This window comes from Euwallacea similis, chromosome 8 (genome assembly GCF_039881205.1).
Source record: "Euwallacea similis isolate ESF13 chromosome 8, ESF131.1, whole genome shotgun sequence".
NCBI classification, from domain to species: Eukaryota; Metazoa; Arthropoda; class Insecta; order Coleoptera; family Curculionidae; genus Euwallacea; species Euwallacea similis.
Window position 1 is genome coordinate 717,625 of NC_089616.1, and position 26,329 is coordinate 743,953.

Consider the following 26,329-nt stretch of genomic DNA (forward strand, 5'->3'; position numbering starts at 1 on the left):
AAATTTAGGAAGTGCGGTGTCCCACATTGTTATTGCTGTAGGAAAGTAGATAAAATAATTTTGAAACTGTACAATGCCATTTGGATTAAGTGCTATAAATGTAATTGAAAAATGATTTCAATATAGTCATTTTCCTAACAAATGCTGAAAGCGATAGTTTTCCGGACGCGAGGGTAATTGCCTAAACGACGCATAACGGAGTTCGGCAAGATGCCAACGAGCCTATATAGATAAATTTTAGGGTGGTTGATAGGGAAAAACAATAACTTTGAACTAAATACAGCACTAAATATACGGCATAGCTACCTTCATTACAAGATATGAAGTAGCATGTTTGGATGGTGGGGCGATTTGACCGGTTGTTTACATAAATAGGAGGACCGGATGGAGCGAAAGTTAAGGCAGAATTCGTTATACCGATAATTGGGCGAAACCGTTCTAGATTAACATTTTATAAAAGAACCGCATCTCTTCCAGTAATTTCACTCAAATATTAGTTTAATAACGTCTGCTTTAATCTCCCCTTGAGGCAGCCTTACTTTATACGAACAATGCCTCAAACCGCCTTACCATCCAGACGTCAGACATGCTACTTCATAACTTCATACCTTGTAAATAGGTAACTTTACATAAGATATACCAAAAAAAAAAACTGAATACGGAATTTCTTTTTTCTTTGTGTGTAATAAAACGCAAGGGATTTCTCGTAAGAGTTTCAATGCAGAAAGTTATGATTTCTTGCGCTGATTACCTGAAACTGACTGGGATATTTGTTCACCAAATAGAGTATCTCAAATAAGTGGTCATAGCTCGCTCTTAGAAAATATATTGTTTCTAACGTTTGCGGAAAGTGTCTTTCTTGCACGTCTGAAGAACACAGCTGTTTTCTCGCTCAAAAAAAATGTGCACTATATTGCAAAAAAGTGCAAAGTCCTGCACTGAAATGCGAGCAAAAAGTTGACATTTCGTCCACGCGAGTAGAAAAAATATATTTGCATAGTTTCTGCTGTTTTTAATATAAATTTGTTCCTTCTATATTGTTGATTATACACAATATTGCAATCGAATTGTGTGCGAGATTTTAATTAATAACAACTATTGAAATCCAATTTCTCCTCCATTACGATTTGAATATTTAATACGAACTGCCACTTTTCATTGATAAAATTTAATTATAGTCTAGAATATTGGAATCGTAATGACATAGAAATTTTTTCGATATTTTAGAATTACGAATTTCTCCTTCTGAAATCTTCGAAACTGAGATAGTCTTTGAAACCTCCAGATGTGACATATGCCGCATTTTGGTAATATTTTTTTAAAAACCTGTAATTTCAAATTGAATACTTGTCTTTTGTGTACCATGAAACTCAGGAGAATACTACTTTAGGCATTGAAATCTAATTTCTTCTAAATTTCATGTAGAAAGTACACAATATACCTGTCTTAAGTGGTCGTTCAGACTTAATCGTATCATGATATTATCGCAACAACTACTCTTCTACAGAATTTCAATCATCCTTTTCGCAGTAATATCGCAAAATATTGATCGAATATCGTACCCCAATGGTTTTTATGTTTTTATGACCTCTTTAAATACAAAAGGCTCTTTATGATCCTATTTTGTGGACATAAAGTGATTCATTACGCTGCTAATATAATAAAGCCGGTTGTAACATATGTGTTTTCTGTGGAGGACATTAATTTCTTTTAAAAAGGTGGTTAGGGTATTTCAGAGGAACTTTAATTTTGATTTAAAAATTAAATTAATAGTCAAGTAACATGGAATTGGACATAAAATAATATGTCTAATTCGTATGTAAGAAAATGTTATTTAACTTATTCGTTTTTGGGCCCGCTCGCAAGTTCGTCAGATCATAAACTAATTTATCTCGTAAAACGGAAAAAAAATTTTGAATTGGAGGTTTGCAAATGCTCACAAGTAGATTTTTGAACACAACAAACTAACTTTTGGCCTGTCTTATAAGTTAATTGATTGGTGGTCTTACAATGGTGTTCTCACAAATCTGGAAATGCACAAAATACTTATTTTGCAAAATCTGTAGGACCCAAAAATGCAAGTTTATCAAAATACCTTTTTCATGTAAAAGAGTTCAGAGGATCAGAATACTTAAAAATCGTATCAACATTAATAAAATAGGCCGACTTTATTTATTTCTGCAAAACACAGATCATACCAACTATCAGCTAGATTAGAAAGGAGTTTTTCGAAAATTTTGACGTATATAAAAACCCTGTTGGGAATAAATTCAAACGTGTTAATCAAAACCTGCATTTTTCTAATTTAAATAAAAAAATTGAACACCCTGTAGCACAAATATAATAAGCATCAGACATTTAATTGAATTACTCTATTTTTTACCCCTCACGCCCTATAAAGTTTGTCAATTATTTTTTACAAATTTAGCTAAGGCCATTTTAAAAAATAGTCGTTGTTATAGTAACTTTTAAAGATTACCAGAGGACTACTATATTGATATAAATAAAGGCTAATCTGCCTTAGGTGTTTATGGATCTTTTAAATATTAATACTGAACATAGAACTTCAGTGTTCTTACCACTGGCAAAATCAATACCATTTTCATGTTAGCAAAATAAACTTATATAAGAACTCCTGAGGGAAAATGAAATTAATAACAACAAACACTGAACTCTCTTTCTACTCTACTTTCATAAGGATTTTTTAACAGTTTGTTGTGGAATATTCTTTAGAAAAATACTGTATTGTTATTTATTATAAGTTTTCTTTCCGAACATTGTTGGTGACGCATTATATCCTGCACATGCTTCAGCAAGTTAAAACTTGCACTTACAAGACAACTTGTCACTAATGTTTTCCATGATCTTAAAGGACAGCCATAAGAAAAGCGTAATATTTTTAAGGAGTCCTCGGCATTGAAAGGCGCGTCACGTATTGACCAAGAGGCGCCTCGGTGCCTCTTTACTGGATCTTAAATGCTTTTTGCAGATCAAATATCTAGCCATGAAAAACGAGAAAGCTTATATTCATTGTCATCTCTTTAAAATTATCAGTTGCTGTTTCACCGTATAATTCGTCTGAATAAACTCGGAATTTGAAAAACATCGTTGAATTAAATGTGCGCAGAGAGGCATCGATAACGTAACTAACATAAAACATAAACAAACAACATGTCCACACAAATTATGCATACACAGAAAGGCATGTTTTGTTGTTGTGTAAAACATGGTAGCGAGTTTACAACAGAGGTACAACGAATTCACAGACAAAACACAGTACAACACTGAGCAGGACTTACTCATCTAAACGATTTTATGGATAAATTTTCCAGGATGATAATTTTGGGTTATTTGTTTGGCCTCAACCTCACCTGAAAAAGAAATGCATTGTCTGTTATAACATAGAAAATTACTTAAAAATAATGCTGATGCTGACAGGAATTTATATTTCCTTATGGATGGGGAATGATATAAAATATCTAGCTTGCCTGGACGTGAAAAGGGGACCGATCCTTTTAATCACTCTGCTCTTTGTGCGCCCTGAACAAAGAGGGGATAAGAGATAGAGAAATTGAAAAGGCATTTTCATTGAAAATAAAATTGTTTTTTTGACGATTATGAACCAGCAAACCTTTGTATGTTTCCACTTCCAGATCTTTATTAATTTTATAAAGTCGACAACAAACTTGCAAGACTCTTCTCAAAATCGCTAATTGCAAAAGCGAATTAGCACTGATGGCAGCGGATGATAAAATGTGAAATATCTGGCATTTTCCCTCGAATACTGCAGCAAAAGCGAAATAAGCTTGTGATTAAAAATGTAAAACAGCTCGTAAATTTCCCTTTACATTTGACATTAATATCTTATAATTGCTTGCCTGAAGCCTGACGGTGCAAAAGGCAAGTTTAATATTTCGGTTAACTATGAAAAATCTGGGATGAACTCATTAAGGCCAAGTTTAACAGCGGAAGATAAGACTTATCAACTAAAAATGCGTTCAGGGAAATGCAATTGATTTCTGTTTTCTACGAACTTCACTTGAAAAGTGAAATATTCTCTTGTTTGCATTCTGGGGCATAATAACTCTACTACATTTAACAGGAAATGTAGAATATGCGTGAAATTTAGGGTTGGAATTAACCAAATATAATATATAATACATATTCAATTAAGTTTTAATATCTCGGAAATTGCACTCTAAAAACAATGCGACGCCTTTATATTCGACATCAAAATTATGAAATACAACCAACACGAAGAAATTTAGAGCTTTGTTAGTGCTACTTTAATGAAATGTCGGAAGGCTGTAAAATAATTGATTTAAGACGGAAATAGGGCCGGTATAATATTTTTTTCACAGAAAATAAAAATGTTGTAGTATCCAATATTTAAGGCTACGAAGGTCAAGAGCGATCTGACAACGAAAAACCTATATACAATAGTTGCCTTTAATTATGGTGTCCAAACAATAGAAGTCTCGTACCCCCTGGAGGAAAATCGTCTACCAAACCCATGGCAAAGGTCAGGAAGCATCATTGCAGTGCTTTTATCTGCCAAATTTCCTTAGCAGTCCAGTTTCCTGGATAATCATGATGGTTGCAGTAACTAATAAAGTAGAAAGCTGTGATGTATATATATGAAGGAATTAATAAGATATAGATATTGATAGGCTGATATTAATAAGTAGAATGTACTTCCAATTCAAGTTTTCCAGTTCATACTTTCCGTGAAAAATATGGCTATAATGAAGTATCAGACCCATCGGAGTTAGGAGTTTTGCAATTTCTCCCAAAATTTTGAATTTCGTTTTCAAGCTAATGAGCCTTGTTCTGGCAAAAATATCACTTTGACGGACTTTAACCATTGCGATACCACAACTGACGATAGCAAAACCAACATTTGCTCGGAATCTTATCTACGTAAATTCCATGCAGAGTCAACCTAAGCGCAGTTGACAACATTCCACCTGACCCGCTTAAAATTTGCTGTTAATTAATTATCCACATGCCCTAATGCGTTCGAGAGTCCTTGTGCATTACAGGCAGATTACTATCAGTTTGCAGGACATCAATCAGGTCCTGATCGGGCATGTTCTGTTCTGAGCTCGCGACAAATGAAATTTATCGCCTGAACAATATTCAGATCGGTTGTTACATGAAATTAAGTTGCTCTAGTGCAAGTGATGGTCCTCTGAATAATTAATCGACCAAATTTAGTTTTAAAGCCTATGTGTTTAATTACACTGGCGCCTCTTTAAGATTTATTGGTGACGAGTGGGGAACAGTCGAATTATGCAAGAAATCTCCCCAAATTACCTTTAGAAAAATAATTTACATGAAAGGGCTGTAAATTTTCCGAAATATATTCAAAGCAAACGCAGCAAGTTTGAGCATAAACTCAAAAGTTTAGGCTACAGGAAAGCATCCAGTGCATCCAAAGCGCTGGTTTAATCTAATAAAACCCCCAAATTTATATAGGAATGTCCTCGTAAAACCGATTCCTTTGTAAACACCGTATCGTCCAAGTATTTATTGGACATCGGGACGCATTTTTGGAAGTTATAAACGAGCGAGTAATCGCGGTTTGGCGTTGTTATGGCCATCATGTTTTTGGCGTTATAGTCCGGCAAAAACCAGACGAGGAGATCTCGTTTTATGGGAGCTATAAAGATTCCCTGCTAACGAAGTTTCTGAATCCTAGGCTCCGAATATTAGGTAAATTTAGGTCAGCGGACAGTTTTGATTGCCCTTGCAATGACCCAAAAGTAATCAATACCCGAGCTCCAAGATTCTAAATGGCACGCCAGTGAAAATTCTGTGGGTCCAAGTTAATCTTTAAAATCTCTTTTTGTGTATGCCTGGTTTCTGCGGTCATTAAAATCGGATTAGAGGGGCTTTTTACTAAAATTAGAAGCCCATTTGTCAGATTCGGATAGAGCTTATAACCGTTTATCAAAGTTTTACGTGAATAGCGGAATGTTGAAGTTGGAAGACGCTACGAAACAGAGCGCCAACTAATGTTGCGCCTTCTTTCCGGGCAATTCTTTAACGGAACTCCGCACGGAATCTAACCAACAATGTAAACTACCATCTAAATCTTAAATTACAGAAAGTAAAACGTTAGTTACATAAGAGATTGAATTTATAGCGACAATAAGATAAACAGGCGAGCGCTTAAGCCAGCGAAGTGTATGATCTGAGCAAAGTAATGTTTTCAATGTGAAATCGAAACGACCACGTCCGGAAAAATTCCAACCGGATTTTTTCTGGATATAGTTTTTTAGCTGCGATTTGCGTTCTTTGGATGAGCTTTGTCGAGAAGACGATAAATATTCTATAGTGCATTGATGCGCTGAGATAGTTATATTTGTGACTAAGGGTGAAAAGTGATACGGAACAGTCAAGAACAGGAAAGAAACTTCGCTCAAAAGTTAGGGAAAGTATTTTTTCTGCGAGCATATTGTCACCTCAGATACTCCGTTTGGTGGGCCGATGTCACCGGTAATCGGCACGAGATGGTAACCATCAACGTCACTTCCCAAGGTATTACGGGCAAATTAGCAAAATAGCACATTAGAATTCTCCTCGGAAATTACATCAAAATGACGTGTATTTGTGTCATTTCCCGGGGAACGTTCTACTCCTCAGTCGTTACATCAACTCAAGTCATTACACCAATTTTACATGCACTCTACTATACGACCTATTGTTTCAACTATTCTACTATTCAACTATTCCTAATTGAACCGACCTTATAACTCTCCTCATCTTGGGTGGTTGGATGGATATGAAATTATTAAATAAAATATTGAAAATACCACCCCCTCCCTATACATATAATCAAATGCCTACATAAATGGGAATTATTTAGATACAGAGAAATGGTGCAAAAGCGAAAATAAAATCATTTTCAATTTTACTTGCAAATGATAAAAATTATTGTTTCAAATATTGAGAGACAATCATAAAAATGTGTCCTGTTAACTTTGCGATTCACATCGTCCCTCGAGTCCGTCAAGCGTTGAAATAATACATAAACCTCAGATGTGAACTAGCAAATTAAAATTACGTTCGCCTTTGATGCCGACCGCATTACTACAAGTTATCCATGATATGAATATTATAAATTCGTCGTAAAATGTAAAATCTGTTTCGTAATATATATCGTACACAGAAAAACCTATATGTTGATTGAAAAACTCCAGGGTCTATGATAAATCACTCGTTGGTCTAAATTCTAGCGAAGTTTGTCTCGCGGGATCTATATTTTATTTTTAGTACTTAGCAATAGAGCCGAATGAATTTAGGGTAACAGCCTAGAGAAGACGAATGTTTAGGGAGTCTAAAAGGGCTCGGTGAAGCTAAAATATCGTTAAAACTTTGGATTGAATAAAATAATTTTACAATTTAATATAAAGCCGCCTGACACTGATTTCAATGGTGAAGATCTAGTAGTATAATTCCAAGGATTAGTTTCGAGCCTTGTTTGAACTGAACTATGAATCTTCCACTTTCGCTGAGATTTGAATGACCTTTTTGCACCGAAACAGTATCATCAGTACAGCAATGCTTTCGTTTCATGAAAAGCCACCTCCATTATTTTTTGTGATAAACGAAAATAGGTCAAGACCAAAAATACGTCAATTGTCGAGGAGAATGTTTAAAATCAATATTCCTTGTAATATGAATTCAACCCCCACGTTCAACTGACTCAAGTTCAAAATAATTATATTATAATACCCCTACTTTGAGGCGAAAAATTGTATACGTCTGGAAAGCCCTAATGCAACAATATAAATAAAATGGAGTTTCATTCGCCCATAGATCGGTTGTCTAAGAAAAATATGAACGTATCTTTAAATCCTCGACTGAGTCTTTGAACCGCCTGAATGGGCGGTAATCCTGTTTCTGAGGTCTTGGAATCAATTGTTAAAAGTGTAAATTTTTATCATCCAACTGTGGGTTTTGATCTTCGTCTTATAATGACTAACGTAAGAGAATAATTTTCTAGAAAATAAACAGACCTATCCTACTATTTAATTTTCAAAAATCACAAACCATAGATAGATCTCTTTAGGAAACTGCTTATTATCTTCTCGGAACACATACGGATTTTCATTGTCCTTGTAATGACAGGTCATTTATCTGATAAAGATAATGTTACCTCGTCATTTCCTTAAATTTAAGTGATTTTGCATTTTCTAGTCATTTCTTCACAAGAATCATTCATAATCATCTTGGAAAAGTGTCTAAAAAAAGTCTGTTTTAGAACATAAATTGAATCAGTTCAGATATTTGATAACTTAGCGACTTTAGACATAATCATTGGATTTAGACTATTATGTTAATTCTATAGAGAAAAACTTTTACAAAATACAAAAAATTTTGCATTAATGAAACAAATGCTCTATTATATGTATAATATGTTCATTTTATTTTAATACACTTTTAACAACTGTAAACTCAGTATTTCTTGAAATAGAGGTGTCATCCAAAAAAGAAGTTAAATGTTTTTTTCTAAAGTTTTATGTAGTAATTTTTCATTTTTTCTATCGCGTTCGATTTTCAAGCTGCCGCATAACCTCACTTTTTTCAAATGGGACACCCTTACATTTTGATATTTTTCTATAAATGTTGTTGTTTTGATTTTAAATATGTACCATGTAAATATGTTAACATTAATTTTCTGGCTCAAGCTCTGGCTAACCTGAACTAAGGTTATTCGAAAAAAATGAGGTTATGCGACGGCATGAAAATCAAAACGCGATAGAAAAAATCTAAAATTACTACATAAAACTTTGGAAAAAAACATTTAACCCCGTTTTTGAACGACACCTCTATCTCAACAAATAATGATTTTACAGTCGGTTAAATGTGTAGTAAAATAAAATGAACCCAGTGTACACAGATTAAGGGTACGAGTATACAAATAAGTTGAAAAACACGGGACTTAATTAAAGCACATAGACACAGTAGTTACCCGTCAAGCCGTGATCTTAAATTTTGCTTGCTTGCGAGGCTCCTAAGTGTTTAATGAAGATCTAAAACTATGCATGATACATATTTCACATTTTATAACTTTTGCAAAAACTTAGGGAAAATTATATTTTTCGGGAAGAGACCTCTAAACCCATGTTACTACAGATGCAGTGCTCAGGGCCCTGATTGAATATGTGAAAGTGAATATGAATTTTTTGACGATGCGGATTGGCCAAAAATGCCATTGACCTATTTTATGGGACAAAAGTTTCATTTTCACTCTTACGTACCTCTATAGAATCTGTGCCCAGACTGTCCTATATTGGACATTTTTACATTATGCAGGTAGTCGAAAAAGCCGCCCGCGGAAATAGATCATTTAGGTAATATATGAGAAGGTTATTTGTAAAATTTCCATTGTCAAAACTGTGAATTTCCAAGATATGTTGAAGATTTGAAGATTTGATGATGTCTCCCCATCATTTGAGTATTTCAACGCAAATTCTCGCCTCAACTTTTTCCGGATCGATGCAGTTATGCAGGTAAACGCAGATGGTTTCTTTATTTGTTCTTCCGAAAATCGAGATCCGGTTCAGAAACATCCATCGAATCTTCGAGGCTAATTGAGATGTGGACGGTCACCTCCCAAATACATGTCTACTTTTCTGGTTTGAACTCATTTCTTATGAGGCAATTGTCGCACTTCGTTCAGTAGCAGCCATCAAATGATTGGTTTTTGGAACTTTAATTACAAGAGCCGAGCTGTTGCCAGCTGTGTCTGGATCGAGCAAAGCAATTTTCTCACATTTCATAATTGCCACTACTTTAATCTTTCCTGGCAATGCACAATAGTAAATCTTCAGAAGTCCTCGTAAATAAAAGATGGTAAACGATTAATTAATTCCAATCGGGTTTGCATATATGTATAATTCGTGCACCAGACACTGATAATTAATTATCAAGCCGAGCATTAATATCCTTGATGGTGTTCGCCTGACAGATCGCTATCAATGGGCTAGACATCAATCGATTCTTAAACCCTCTCCCGTTCAACAAAGATATTTGACGGAGCAAACTTGATTACCCTTGCCAGAAATATAAAATTCGAGCATTTTGTGCATTAAATCGAAGCCAAATCGAATCGATCTCGCGCGATGACATAGGTTTAAGGGTTTGTTCTTAGACCTGAAGTGCAAACATCGCGAAACCTCAAGTTATGGATGACGCAAACGTGGGGGTGCATACATATTTGGGAGAATTTCCTTCAGATTCGATCGATCAAGAATAATGAAGTCTGGTGAATAAATGCACACTTTAAACCGCCTAGAAAAGTCACGGGAAATGGGAACAGATGTTTCGGGGCGGTTTTTGAACGGTAATTTAATAGTTGGAGGCAGAACATCCGTATCGATCATATTGGTGTAAAAATTGAGGTCGGCTTAATAGAGCCATAAATGGGATACATTAGGCCAGGAAATAAACTTTTTATGTCCTATATAGATTAAAGAATACCTACATTAAAGACAGACAAGCAGCCGAAAAAAATTTGCATGGTTTTTATTTGGTAAACAGCACAGCGGGTCTGGAATAAAGCATAATTTTTGCGGCGAGGGACCGAAATTTAAATTCAAGAATTTGCATATTAATTGGAGATCCAACATTCATTAACTACAGAAAATTAAGAGCTGTTTGATGATAATGAACGCACATACCTATACGTAAACGAACTGATCAGCTTTGTTCATAAATATTCAATTCTATCAATTTGCTAATTTTGTTATTTAAATAATTCGCAAAACTCAATTTCAATTTATATCTACTGCACAATGCAACATTTTCAATTATCTAGGTATTACAAAAGCGCACTGTTACAAAACCTAATTAGCCCAAACAACTAGACAAAAAAAGAGTCATTTTTCTAATCTCCTGAGTATTTCCCTGGAATAAATCCAGGATTAACATGGGAAAGGACAACTGATGATTTCCCGAAGCGCCGAGAGGTAAGTCCGAGTCAGGGGTTATCCTGCCCCCAACAACTGGAATTGCTTGCTCCTTTGCTGCTCTCCAGTCTTTGATAAGCAATTCTCCAGAGGAAGCTCCGCGCAAAGATTCGCTTTAGGCATCATTGTCCTAGTTCAATTATGGAGGAAAGAAATTGCAGCTGCTTCCAGGAAACGGGCTATGATTTCGAAGCGATGTTGTAAAAGCCAGTGGCGTAGTTTCGAGGCTAAGATTCATCTAATATAAAAAAAATTTGTGGTAGTTTGAAAGACATGTGAGGTTCTTCTGATAAACGATATGGAATTGCCGTTTGATAGGGCCTTTTCCCAAACTCGATTGGCTATTGAATTTGACATGTAAGTACGATGAGAAATGTAGCAAAAGTCTAATTTCATTAGGATTAGGTTAAATTGCTAAGGAAAACATTAAAAGATTATCACATGCCTTATAAAATGAATAATTCGAACAATTATAACTTCGCAATTTAAACAGGGAAACACGAAGTAAATTTTCGGCGATTGAAAAAAAAGCCATTGGCGGACGTAAGATCGGGCAGTGCAGTTCGTGCTGTAATGAAAATAAATAGTAACTGGAATCTCTCTTCTTAATGGCTGCGGAATGGCAGTTTTTGATGCCAGGATTCCAAACGGATCATCATTCCAGTAGGTTTATTTGCGGCAAGTGATTAGTGTCTGGTCCTTGTACCCAATTTAACCTCGCTTAATTTTATTTTCTTTGTTAGTGACCACTTTAAGAGTTTTTTTCACTGTTTATATGTCCTTCATCAAATATATACACGCTGTATATTATTTCGTTTAGAATGTCGTTTTCTTGGCCAGGCCGATGAGCTGTACGCTCGCAAAAAAGGTATTTGAATATTTGGAAGCCATCATATCGTTGTTGTCATTGGTCCAATGACTCGTACCTTTGCGAAGATATCAAGTCTTAGATGATTCAGTAATCACCGGGTTATCTCAAAACGAAAATTGTTTAGCAATACCTTCGTTAATATCCGAGTTTATAATTTTTGCGATTTTTTGGTGCTGAAAATGAAGGCCCGAAAAGTGCCTTTGCCATGCTCGACGACATCAATGGTGGTGCCTATGGTCAACATAGGTTCAAGATTTTAAATTGTAATTTAAGAAATTGAATTCAATATTCTTGTGTTTCAAGTGTCAACTGTTTGAAGCTCTGGTTTGAGCCGAAATTATTTGTCAATTTTGGCTCTTCCAAAGGCAACTTTAACGGTTCCCAAGATTTTTTTTAAAGTGTCGAATATATTAGTCACAAACGTATTATTAATAAAATTTACGAATTCGAGATAATTTAGTGGAGAAGACGTTGTCCTTGCAGCATCGCAATACGACGTTTATGACTATTGTTCATAAGAAAATGAAATTTATTCAATCACATACGTATATCATTCAGCCCTCCAAGTTGTTAAGTTTTAACAGACCGAGACAAAATGCTAAAGTTGGTAACGGCTTTATCTTTATTATATACATAAATATACATATCAACTATGAACGTGACTTTTAAAATTCTAAATTAGTATTTTTTTCGGAAAACCTCTGATTTATTTTTTGATCAAGCTCTCTTTGTAATTGAAAATATATTTTATATCTCGTCGGGGTTTGTTTACATAATAGAACTTTCCCCCCATTGTACTAAATCTGGAAACATCGCATATTATTTCCTATCACGCATCATTGCCAAAGCCGGTCAACTGTATCTTTACAAAAGGCAGGTAGTACCGGTATCACTTCGCAGATGATTCATTCGAATGTTAGAGTGGCAATGAACGAGATATTCTTAATGCGTACTGCATCAATAATAAAAATAATTCGGTTTTCTTTTGTTCTAAACTCATGAGGTACGCCATTAGTGTGTCCATGACTTAGTGAGTGAAAGTGGATGTTGCTGATGTGCTTCTGACTCACGCTTTTGGTGCTTCGGAGTGAGTTCTGAATGTTGATTCTTGTAGTTTACTCTTAAGTTTTGTCAGGTCAATTAGAACAACGCAATTAGAATTTTAGTTGAACGTCAAATGTATTTGCAATTTTTCCTCTTCAGAAAGATACTAAAGACGATTTTGGACGTGGCCGGAGAACACTATCGCGACTTGAACTGTTTTAAAGACCTTTAAATATTTTTTATATTTTAGATCTCATCTGTGTATGTTTCTACTTCAAATCGAAATTAACTAATATTCAATTTTTTACAAAAATTAATGTTAAATTTTTTACAGTAACTATTATAATATTAAATTTTTTTCAGGAAGTAATATTGAAACTTTTTGTCTTTTAGGTCTCAACTGTGTACGCCTCTGCTTCAAATTGAAATTAATTCAAAACTAACTGTTTTGAGAATTTTTTTCCAGGAACTAATATTGAATTTTTTTATGCTTCAGGTCTCAACTGTCTGTTCCACGTTCCAAGTGCAAAACGTATATGTGACTTGCATTGAAATTAGAATATCTAGCAGTAAAAACTTTGGTTGTTCTTCTTGCCCATTTTCCTTACTCCCTATGAATAAAAATAATTTTAGCTCTTTTACACACGAATTATCGCGATAAATTTTAACTGATTTGACTACATATTAACAACGACCAGTACCACAGGTAAGTAAACCATATTTTATTTTTATAATAAGTGTCAAAATGTAAATAATGAAAAGCCCTTTAAAATGATGTATCACTTGATATATCACAGCCCATTTACCATTTAAGATATTTAAGAAAATGGTTCTGCGGGGTAGAGTGTTGAAAGAAGCGTAGTGACTTCTAAATAAAAACTGTTCCCTCTCAATAACAAAATCGACAATTATAATATTCTGGCAATTTCTTAAAAATCTATCCCGTTTCCAGGTAAGGGGGGTGGAAAATTTTCAAATTGACACCCTGTATATGTACGTTTTTCCTTATTTCAAGTATACTAAATACAAATAGGAAATTAGATGACGCAGCTACGCAAAAATGATCATGATACATTCCAACACGACCTATTTTGTGACACCTAACTAGGTTTCTAATGATATATGTTTTAAATTAATAAGTTTATGTTGACGACTTATCAGTATACAATGAGAACTAAGATTATTTAACGAAAATATAAACCAGCTTAAAATAATACTTGCTCGATTAAACGGTGAAGCAAAATCTTTAGCATTACGAGTAAGGCTTGAAGGTCGTTAGCAACAGAACAACTACACATAAAAAAGTAAATATATTATGGCAAATTAGAAAAAATTAAATATTCCATGGGCGTAAGCTGGGTCTATATAAAATCGTGTCGCTTATTGTATGGGGGTGACCCCATTATTCTTCTCCTAAGGCGTAGTTCACAACTTGGAAGAAATAAATAAAAAAGATGTGACTAGAGTGAACATCCGTGAACCGTGCCCTTTACGTTTCCGTGGGACTTGTCTATTTGTCTCGCAGTCGACAAAGAAATATTGAGAGAGGGTTTAATAAAACTTAAATCGATATGTCTATGCATTCTTTAGGCTCCCTTCACTCGCCTTCTTCAAAATAGAGCCAGGCGCAAAGTTGGTGTCAACTCTAAATTAAATATTTCAAACGTCGGACGACTGAAAAGTTTCGAAAATGAAGAAAATGTAAAATTTATGTCTTTTAAGGAAACTCGCTTCAGCCATAACTTCCCTCAAATATTTTCTGTTTTTATTTCCATATACCTGATGTGTCCCAAGCATTCCATTTAGCCATGTTTTCGTCGAATTAAAGCTACGCCACTGGTAATTTCCACTCTATTCCAAAACGAACGGGCATTTACCTATGTAGATTAATGGTTCTTATAATATCAGAATATTGGGGAACTCGAAAGTCTCATTATTTAAGGAAAATTGAAGTCCGCGCTATTTGCTTAAGACGTTCGATCGCAAGGATAATAAGCCTTTCAAGGCAGAATAAATCACTTCACCTTAATTTTAGTCTAGTTCATTCATTATTTTTCCGCTTTATTTATCGAATGACGTTAAACGGGGAAACTGATTCTGGAAAAAATTAAATTGGAAGAATCCCAGTTTCCTTACCGCCCTAACCAAATCCTATTTTAATTAAAAGTATGACGTAAAATATGCGCCCTGTTTAAAAATTGCTTCCACCAGAATATCGTCCCTTGAGGCTCAGAAATTTTAATTGAATTGTGCCCGCAAGTATAAATATACCTATACAATGTGAATTGTAAGTTTTTACGTCTCACTGGGACATCTCAGAAAATACTTAGATCGTTTTATTGAGACAGTTTATCTCCGTAACAAGGTGGCATCCAGAAAGTCGTTATTAGTTAAGAGTGTCCCTAAGGAGACATTGCTTCTACTTGGTGCGACTTGTAATATATCTCAGAAATGTTTCTTGTCAGAAGCAAGTTTCCCTGGGGACTCCGTATAGTTAATTGGGCAGGCGGTATTAAGGACCATAAGTAGGTTTTGAGGAATTACTAGGGAATAAAAGAACTGATCGAAATATATTGCGTTAGTTACGAAGAACGAACTCTCACGTTAGTATTAAAAACCATTTAAGTATCAATCAAGGCCTTTGTGATCGTGACGAAGCAGCTGCAAGCAGGTTTGATGGCAAAAAATTGGGGGTTCTTCAAATACCGTGCTAATTTATCGTAAGTTTTTTGCTTATGCTGATAACTTGCAAAAAGACCCTTTTTGCCACTTTTTTAGAACAGCCCCTATTTTTTCTATTTTTAACTCGAGCGAAACTTCACAGTTCTGGCTGCAATGACTCACGTACGGGTACACTAAAATTAAGAATTTATTAAGTACAAAATCACTTTAAAAAACATTAAATTAAATTAGGTCATAATCTTCGATATTGATGCGAGATAGTCCCGATTCAGTAAATAGTAGTTGAATCGTAGAAATTTGTGCAGGAAATCGTAGAGGAATTTGAGCAGGAACACTGATTGGAGTATTGGACCGTTTATTTGAATCAAAGGTTAGAAGCTATTTGGCCGTTTATATTACATGATGCAGTTTGTTGCCTTTAATGCCCATTTTATTGAAAAATTTTGGCAGACTTGATACAACATATTTTCGTACATGTAAAGTGCCCATAAAAGTGAATGAGGTCTAACCTACAGTATCCTGAAAATAATATCATAAATATTACTACATATTCGGATCGTCTTGGTGATTCTAATATATCGAATAGCCTCTATTCGATTTCATAAAAGTTCTAAATCTCGAGGCCCCCATAATTATTATGCGTCTCAATAAAATATTTTCTAAGGCTTTTTTGGTACTAAAGAATTGTTCCATTACAAAGTAATCCAAATTCGAGGCTGATCAGTGGGGCATTATAGCCAATACGAGATACGAATGATATCCCTAAAATACGTCTCCATTTATTCCATATCCCCTTCGTCCCTATCTTCCTCTCATCCACCATCACGTCAGCCCATACAAGAAACCGATTTCAAATAAATTGGCTAGAATTAAGATTATTGAGTATTCATTTTTCGATCAGTTCTAAGTATCTGAATGTGTGTCAGTGAAGTGACTGCAGAAAAATATTTACACTAAAGTGCAATATGTATCGTCACAAAAACGACTCCTGCTTTTGGATGATATTGTTCTGGAGTAGTTATCAAAGCGGATGGAATCCTCGAGGGGGATATCGTTAAGAGAGGTAGAGGCGGGCAATGAGAGGATTGATTTGAGAGCGATATTGATGAAAGGGAGGATATTTTAAGTACAATAAATAGTCATAACAATAATAATAATACATATTTGGTCACTCGATAGACAGGAAGGCTTTTAACATCTTCAACAGTTTTAAAAACATACTCTGACACATCTAATTCATTTCAAGATTTTTAAAAAATGCAAAAAAGAAATTGACAACAGTTAAATCTATTGAAATTTCTATTTCAGAACAGGCTCCTCTAGATACACGTTCAAACTACACGGCTACAAGGTAATCAGGATACTTCTAACCATGGGCTTAAAAGTCCTCATTTTCACACGCTTGATTGCATTGCGTTAAACATAGGATAAATAGAAAAATAAGCTATCCGAGTGACCACCAGAAGAACCCCTGTGGGCAATCTACATAATAGAAAAACAACACTTGAGAGCCTGCTACACAATCGGTTAACCTCAGGCCTCCGTGATAATCAACAACCCATGCTCATCTCACTTTTCAGTGAGAAGTAGATACTTTGCGTTTTATTGGCTTTAAAACTCATCCTTATTGGCAGCCGTAACACGTGTCGGCAGCTTTCTCTATAACTGAGGGAATGGGTGTGAAAGAGAAGAGGTCATTCACGTATAGTATAAATAATAGTGGACCGCAGATCGGTCCCTGCGGGTCTTCAGCTATTACTTAGCGGGACAATGATTTACCCCCTAATGCTCGACATTCTGAGCCCTGTCCCGTAAATAAAATTTTATTAATTTATTAAGCGCGCTCGCATATCTCGTATTCGTAGAATTTGTCCGAAAGAATTATATGCGAAACGCAGTCGAAAGCCTTCAAGAGGTCACAGGAAGCGGTGTATCTGTTTTACCCCCTCACGCCTGCCCTGTTGACCTACTCTGCGAAGAGCCAAATCGAAAGCAGATCGCGATTCTCCCGATAGGAAGCTGGATAATCTATTATTGATAGCAATGTCAAGAGGCCCGGAAACAGACGGATCCAGAGATATGGGTTGACAGTTTCTGCCCTCACCGTAATCCCTGCTCTTAAAAATTGGGATAACCCTGCTGGTAGTAAATTTAATGAGAAAATTTACAGATTCAAAGCATTGGTTAATAAATATGTAGAGAGGTGTCCAAGGACCTTTCCCAATAGTCTTTGCAAATTTCTTACTCATGCCATATGTCTAAGGCAGTGCTGTTTATCATCGACGTAAGTATAGTTTTACTAACTCCCCCCTCATGTACTGGGGACATAAATATGGAATGGTCACACGAAACGTCACTTTCCGCACTTGTTGGGTAAATAACCATGATTTGTCCCATTAATGAGACTCGAGTATTACAAACAAAATATCAGTCCATTTAAAATTCACAATCAGCCTCCACCCCTCAAAATCTACATTGTAGAAAAATTGTAACTTCACCCTCCTAAATGGTGCCATCACCAAAATATTTCTATTGAATGTAAAAATCGTATGGAAAAGGGACTGGCATTCCTTAAACACCTCGTTTGTGATGTTCGGTCAATGTGGTCAAAAGATATGTGCGCCTTGAAATTTTATTAATATATTTCCCGAAAAAAGCAAAAATTAAATAGATTTCGCTGTAAGAATCGTATTAGTGAAGTAAACGTTGAAACGTTGTCACCTCCCCCCCGGTGAGGGAAGCTTTAGGCTGATTCATGGATGGTCCAACTTTCTTAATTGAACCAATTTGATAAAGCCGGTTTGCTATTATGTTGAGCAGAATCCTATTAGCTTTAACGTTCACCTAGAGATATTAGAACGTTTGACTTTCTTGATGTTTCTCATGTTAGTAGTAATAGTTCAATGTGTTTTTGTTTCGTTTTTTGTTAGTTTATTTTCGCATTTAATATTTAAATTGTACGCATTCGCTTCATTTGAAATATTAACATGCCGCGGAAACGCTATAACATGTAGAAGGGAGTTAATTCTTTTTCATTAACGTTAACTACGATTTTCTGGATAATCTACCTAATTGTGCAGGTCATCAATTGTGCTTTGTGAAAAATTTTGTGAAGAATATTTATACAGGATTACTGGTAATTTGACGTATTCCTTTGAGGAGGCCACAAGGTATGAAGTAAGCAGTAAATTGAACCCATCTATGTATTAGGTCGTGTAGTATGAAATGAGTAGAATTGAATTGAAACTTTAGTCATTTTTTTTTCATATGAAATGTTTTTATTGTCAATCGAAATATGCACCACCATTATCAATACACTTCTGCCATTTAACGGGAAGTTCATTGATTCCCCTGCTGTAAAAGCCTGCAGGCCGGGAGTCGATAAACTCTTGGAAGGCAGCTTTGACAGCCTCGTCGGAGTTGAATGTTTTCCCTACCAAGAAGTTATCCAAATTTTGAAAGAAGTGGTAATCAGTGGGTGCTAAGTCGGATGAATACGGTGGATAACGAAAAGTTTCCAATTCCAACTCCTGTAGCTTGGCCAAGGTGACTTGTGCGGTGTGTGGCCGAGCGTTGTCGTGCAACAATAGCGGTGCGCTTCGATTGACTAATCTTGGCTGCTTAACCGTCAGTTGCCTCATCATTTCGGTCAGTTGTCGGCAGTAGACATCAGCTGTAATCGATTCACCAGGTTTCATGAAGCTGTGATGGATGACACCTGCGTTGGACCACCAAACGGGCACCATAAGCTTCTTTTGATGAAGATTTTTTTTCGCACAATGTTTTGGTGGTTCATCTTGATCCAACCACTGCGACGAACGTCTGGTATTGTCATATAGGATCCATTTCTCATCACAAGTAACAATCCGATTCATATTCCATACTCCACTTCCATATATTCCAAAACTCACTAGATTTCGAGTTATTTCAATTTTTTTTTTAATTCGGGTCTTAATGATTGTAGAGTGATTTTTCAAAAAATTCTTTTTGGATTTTTTACTTTCGTTACTCGATCACTTGTCTAACATTATAATCTTCCGTATGAAAAAAAATATGTCCGGAAACATTTGAGTTATATAAAGATTTTGAGTAAAAACTTTCATAAAATAATTTTCGAAGACCAAATACTTTAACTTCTTCTGAGCAGTTTTCAAAATATTTTCAAGGCAATATGCGAACAAATTGCTCTAAAAACTTTCTCATTTCAATAGCTATTCGATGAGATATTACATGTTCAACAAATTATTTGTGGTTCAAAAAAATAGTCAAAATGCTTTAGATGAACAATTTAATTTAAATTTATCACTGGAAAATTAACAGAAAATGTTGTGCGTTTGAAAGGAAAAACACAAAAAAATACATTTAAATTGAATTACTGTTCATTCTCAATGTGACCACCTCTGTTCCGAATGCACCTTCGACATCTAATTGCCGTTTTTGTTACTCTTGTCGCTAATGTAATTCTCAGCTCGTTAGCCGCGTCAATAATTCTCTGCCTTAGAGCATCAATGTTTGCTATAGGTCCAAGTACATCCCTATACATTAATGCTTTCGTTGTGCCCCCAAACGAAAAAGTCCATGGGCGTCAAGTCTGGACTTATTATTTTATGAAAGTTTTTACTATCTTATATAACTTAATCTTTATATAACGCAAATATTTTCGGAAATATTTCATGCCATACGGAAGATTATAATGTTAGACAAGTGATCGAGTAGCGAAAGTAAAAAATCCAAAAAGAATTTTTTGAAAAATCGCTCCGAAATCATTAAGGCCTCGAACTAAAAAAAATGGAAATAGCTCGAAACCTAGTGAGTTTTGGAATATGCATATATAGATTCTATTTACTCCTTACCTCATGCCCTATCACGTTCCCAAAGAAATGCGTCGAATATGTTCCTATTTGTTCACCCATTTACGTATCTTTCCAGATCGAAAATTGATTCCTCACCGATAGTATAGTTCTCGAACTTAGTCCAATTGTTCTAAAAAGAGTTTGGAGCTTCTCAGTAACATCTGTCATATACCTGAAGAATGACACATACGACTGCGCTCCCGACCTCACCAGGATTTTCTTGGCAGTTACACCTTTATTGGGTCAACCTGTTTGTCCAGTAGTATTTATCCACTGCAGTCGGTGCTTAGTAACTCGTATATGAAATTTGCGGATATCATTGAGAGTATTTTATATAAATTGAAGAACTTTGCTTTTGTCAGTCATACGCGTAATGATTTCGGGAAATGTCGATTAATCTCCGCACTTCCGTCATAATATAATCGAACATAAGGGTACTGCAAGTCTATCTAGCTCGGAAGTGTCAACATGTTACATGTGGCTCAGTGGTACAACAAAAAGGATCCATAAATCCTTCTCGGGTGTCAAAATAATTGAAAGAACTGAAATTGATCGCGAAATGCGCTAATATAAACTGTAGCAAACCCATTAGAAAGAAAAACATACATCGCTTAGTGTATTTCTGCACAATATTAGGAGTCGTTTTGTCATTTATCAAGGTCTGTCGCGAGCGAATTCAAAAGCAGTATTTTACTTTTTCTGGTTCCGCATCGCGCAGGAAACCCACATAAAGAGCAGAAATACAAAACAGACATTTGTCAAATTACGAGAAAGATTTTCTTGGATTCATATAAAGCTTCGCCTGCCTAGCGGGTTTTAGCCGAAACATTTTTGTGGTGCGTGAAGATTTCGCCTGTATCTGCTTAATCGTCTTTTATTCGGGTCACGATGATATTATGAATTAATGGATCACCAGCCTAATCCGCTATACATAGAGTGTCAATCATGTTGGGAAAAAACACGTGCACGAGAAACCCGCATGCAAGGGATAAAAGTGCATTTTAAGCTCATATGTTTACCATTACTAGCGGAAGTAAATGCAGACAAGTCTCCGATATACGAAGAATAATTGAGCAAAAAGACTAAAATGTACTGTGCTGTCTCCATTCGAAAGTTCCACAAAAGAGGCACAGCTGTGGCGAATCGCTCCTTGAGAGAGAATTCACGGGCAAACAATTTTACAAGAGCCGATTGATTTTTGCATTGTCTACAAAGTTTCTTGCAACTTCGGATCTTATTGAAACAAAGCGGGTAGCCACTTAACGCAAGATACTGTAGTATTCTAGTAAATGTCAGTTGCGGTCGCAGGAATATAGAGTTCCAAGATAATGCAAACCAGTATTTTGACCGGTTTATGGCTTATTCCTGGAAAATGCGGCGCTAAACGTCCCTGGAAATATCCGTTCATAGAGCCGGTCTAGCCGCAAACCGGGCATGCAGGAAGAAATATACGAGCAGGATTCCGGATTCACTTTGCCAGCGACCATTACACTCACAAAACGTTAACTAGTTAAAGGATTAGGTCGCTAATCGTACATGAAAGGGCCCAAAGAAACTGCGAAACTCATTTTGGTTTGGGATTGTAAATTATGAGGATTATCGCCGTCGGCTTTCCGGATAGGGGTTTCATATAATGAGTTTTGCGCAATACAAGAAACTGTGAAGATAATTTGCCGTTGAGATGGATAGGACTTTTAGTTGAATGAACTAGTGCGAATGCAGGACAGTTTACGTGGATTTCCATTGAGAGTAGGACAATAAGAGAGCATCTCATGATTAATATTCAAAAAAATGTCTACAAGCCGAACCTATGTAGTTAGTTTAGGAGAGTCAGGTTGCAGTTTCAAGCACCAGTGGTCTCTTGTTATGTTTCGTTAACACACTCTGTTTCCATATTCAATGTTCTCCTCCTCTTAATTTATTCTGCAGATATTTCATTTGATCCTTGGGCGTTTTCCTACTTTTTGATTGCACTGCGATCTATTCACCTCGCAGTTTCTTCGCTCTCTAGTTCATTGACTTTTATATTTCCTCAAAATATTTCCTTTCCCTCTATATGTTTTTGCGCATTTTTCGTTTACTTCCAGTTCCTCTGTCCTATTTTCACTGCCTCTCCTTACAAGTTTACTTCTTTCTCTATCTCATATTTGTCACCCTCTGCTCTATTCCCTTCTCCCTCTTTCTTCTGAGCATCTCGCCGCTTGTCACTTTCTCTTTTCTCTTCCTCGACCGATATGTTATCTTCGATTCAAGTTAACAACGTCCCGTTTCAATTTTATTCCCTTGTTTATCCCCAAATCGTCACACTTCACTGTTCCCATCTAATCCTCAACTTTCTAAACATTCCTCCGCTTCTAAATTACTTACTCCTTCCTTTGTAAGTTGCCTCCCATCCAATCTAGTTACCCTTTATTATGGGGTTTAAGTGCTATTACTCAAATAATTTCTATCAACTTAAGATAGTGGCTCGACAACGAATCCCTCAAAACCTTATCAAGATACACTGAGGAATAGATGTAGTCGAATGCGTTGAATAAATCACAGAAGACAACTTTCCTGCATTTATGCTAACATATAAAAATAATTAATTATTATTCATTGGTATGAAAAATTGCGAAATTATTCAAACTGAGTGAGATAAATATTAAATCATTCTAGTTTTTAGTACCAGAATAAAATGCACACACTAAGTCTTCAGATCAAAATGATTTAAGTGCGTATTTTTCGTTATAAAAATAATGGAAAAAGACGTTGTTATTCTCAGAATGCATTCCAAGACAGTTTTCGATAAAGTGATAGCAAGTTCGAGGAAACGGGTCAAAATTCAAGTTTCGCGTGCAACGTTCATTTATATTTATACCCAGCCACGTGCCCTTCAAGCAATTAGGGCTAAATGCAGCAATTTTAAAACCATATTGTGGTAGATGCAAAATGTATGAAATCCCATTAAACCCTCTTTAATAGCAAATAATGCGATTATGCTGTTCTAAAATCAGTTTAAACGCTTACTAGAAATTGTGTATATATTTAATTAAAGTCAAATCAAGCAGGTCCAGGTCTGGTATCCGGTCTGGTTTTATTCGATAAGGATGGTAAGCATTCAAAAGTTTCTCTCTATAGGAAACGTTTCCGTTTGTCAATATCCTTTGCTGTTATATTACTATTAGAAAACCTCAGCATTTCAGCCGGTTTAGTCCCCTATATATTTTTGAGCATTTTCTCTGCATATCCATGTCCATGTTTCTCTGCATCTGTTCTCATATTGACATATTGAGCCTATGAGCAGTGTAGAATATTATGGACTGTGATTTAATAGATAAGAACACTACTACTCCTAGAGCTCCTCCGTAAAATCTCTTAGCAGTTTTGCTCTCAAGATTCAATGTCTTTCCTTTCTTCGTAAAGGTTCTATCTAGTCGTTCAGAATTTCGATTACGCTTCAGAGAATGAAGAATGATAGGTTCTCTAATAGCACTTTTCATTGGCCGTACTGGAGAAATGCTAAGAAACCCTTAACCTTATGTTAGTCTTGAGTTAACAAATGATAGAGATAGCTACCTTCACTCCGTCTTAGTGCGGCCTATACTGATCTTTTATTTTTCGACAAATAACATTAATTTCGGTCTAATTATCAATCATTACGCTGTCAACAAATTACAGCATCAAAACGTCATTCAAAACATATTTATTATCATATAGTATACTACTGGACGGGTATATAATGAGGGCCATCATCCCCGATGGAGAAGTTTGCTTGATGAGCAAAACCATGCTGCAGAGTAAGCATAAAAGAATCTGGAAAAGGTTTGCACAAGAAAATGATCTTTTTTACGACCAGCCGCAAGGTACGTACTTTTTTTTTCAATTCTTCTACCTCAACGGTTTTCCAGTCAAAGCCGGAAAGTTCCCATTGTCTGCAAAATAATACTATAAAGCTTCGGAAAATATCAGTGTCTTTAGAAAGGTGCTTATGTCGTTGTTTCGCAAATTCCAGAATAGACTAAACAAACCGAATAAAATATCACTTAAAGGCGATGGTAAAAAAGTATTGTACGCGACGCGACCAAAAATGCATTTAAATGGTGATCACTTCGATTTTCACGTGACAATATAAAATACCACAAACTCATTTTAAGTTTGAAAAATATGGCAAATAATAAGGAGAGGAACTAAGACAGTGTTTGTTTTAAATCTTAGTTCAATCTACCTACATAACCGTTAATGGCTTTCTCAAATGGGCTATTTCAGGATGCTGTTATACGAACTAATAAAGAAGCTGCGAACTTTGATAACTCATTACCGCTGGGTTAAGAGTTTCATAATATTTGGAGCCCGCTTTTACTATAATACCAATCTAACTTTTGCCATAACAAACACATACCGAGCTTCACGTTATCATTTTCTCCTGCTCATTTTATGATAATCTGCTAACTTTGTTTAGTGTATTGGCAGGAAGTAAATAATTAGGGCTTGAGCAATTCACTCGTTAAAGCAACGGCACCAGCCAAAATGAATCTTTGTTCTTTCACAGAAGTAATAATTATAAAAGGTTACAAAGAGTAAAACATCGAATTAAAAATGTTTCCGAAGGAAAATGGAGTTGGGAATTCTTATTGCGGACCCAGAAATTTAATATAACGTTAACAAAGTTCAGGCCAAACTCGACGCCGCCGCCGTAACGTGACGGAGCAAAAACTTTTCTACGAAAAGATGTTAGAGACAGCTCTAATTGGACCGAAACGTCGAAACTCTTTTTATTTAACATTAGAAATTTAACATAAAACTTTCAGGTACGTGATAAGGGCAAAGAGATGTCAAATAACGTATGACAACATTGGTCTTGACTAAATATTTCCTTAAAACTTAAATAACTTAGATACGGAGTAGGGAAAGCAAACGTTGGAGTCGATCATGTCCTAAATAAGGAATAAGCTTTCCCAGAAAGTTAGACACTTTAACGTGATGGCCGAACTTGTTTGCCAAAGTTTTGGACCAAAACTAAAAATAAATTCTGTGCGTGTTTGCTGAGGCACGGCCCGATGGGGATGGAGATTAGGGCTTTTGGCCCTCTTCCTTTATATCAACTTGGCTGAGAATTACGCTTTTTTCCTGGGCAAAGAAAATAAATCTTATTTATATTGAACCCCCTTATTATTCCGTCAAAGCGGCAAACTGAATGCACAAGAGGTGTACATAGAAGGTTTAATAATATAGAAACCATATCACGTAAACAACGGCACCAATATATTTTCGTAATACTTATATTGAAATACTCAGCGTGAATATTCAAATATTTGCACGCCAATCAATTATATTGCCAAGATCAAAAGAAGAGATAAAAATTTGGTTTACTTGCTGAAACGAGTAACATACAAGCGGTATTTATTAGTCCAAAATTTGAATTAATTCAAAGTAGCCGCAGGTAAACTAGATAAATAAAGGACGATGCAGTTTGAGTTCTTATTAATCCGAGACCTACATTTGAGCTCCTTTTATACCTCAACAGTTCGGGAACTATCGAAATAAAAGAGAACTTTAATAGACCTAAGCAAACCTGAGATATTCTTTGAACGACGACAGTCTTAGATTTGCAGATTAGTGAAAAAGGAATCGGCGCTAACCCCCTTCAATTATACAGAGAGATTCAGAGTGTTTTTTTCCAGAGAGTAGAGTTGCTTCCTATTGTTCAAAATCACACATATGTATAAGTTGGATTTATTCCGATGAGTTACCGAGATATAGGGCAATTTGTATTTTTTGCCATATCTTTTGAAGCATCTTGTATATCAAATGCAAAATTGGATGGTATAATTTGTGATACGGTACACGTAGGATGACGATAACATAACTAATGGATTCCAGGTCCGGCCTCCGCCAAAGTTACTTTTATGAAATTTTCA

At 35.6% G+C, this 26,329-nt stretch overlaps 1 protein-coding gene across 12 annotated transcripts in view; it reads right to left on the minus strand.

Moving 5' to 3' along the window:
- Nucleotides 1–26,329, minus strand: part of bru3 (bruno 3) — a 318,409-nt gene that overhangs the window by 269,545 nt on the left and 22,535 nt on the right. For 10 of the 12 annotated variants that reach the window (XM_066392861.1, XM_066392858.1, XM_066392852.1 and 7 more), the window contains exon 2: nucleotides 3,300–3,371. The exons of the other annotated variants lie outside the window; for them this stretch is intronic. In XM_066392861.1, the coding sequence (XP_066248958.1) occupies nucleotides 3,300–3,303 (4 nt within the window). In that variant the 5' untranslated portion in view covers nucleotides 3,304–3,371. The remainder of the gene's footprint in view (nucleotides 1–3,299; nucleotides 3,372–26,329) is intronic. 12 annotated transcript variants of the gene reach the window in all.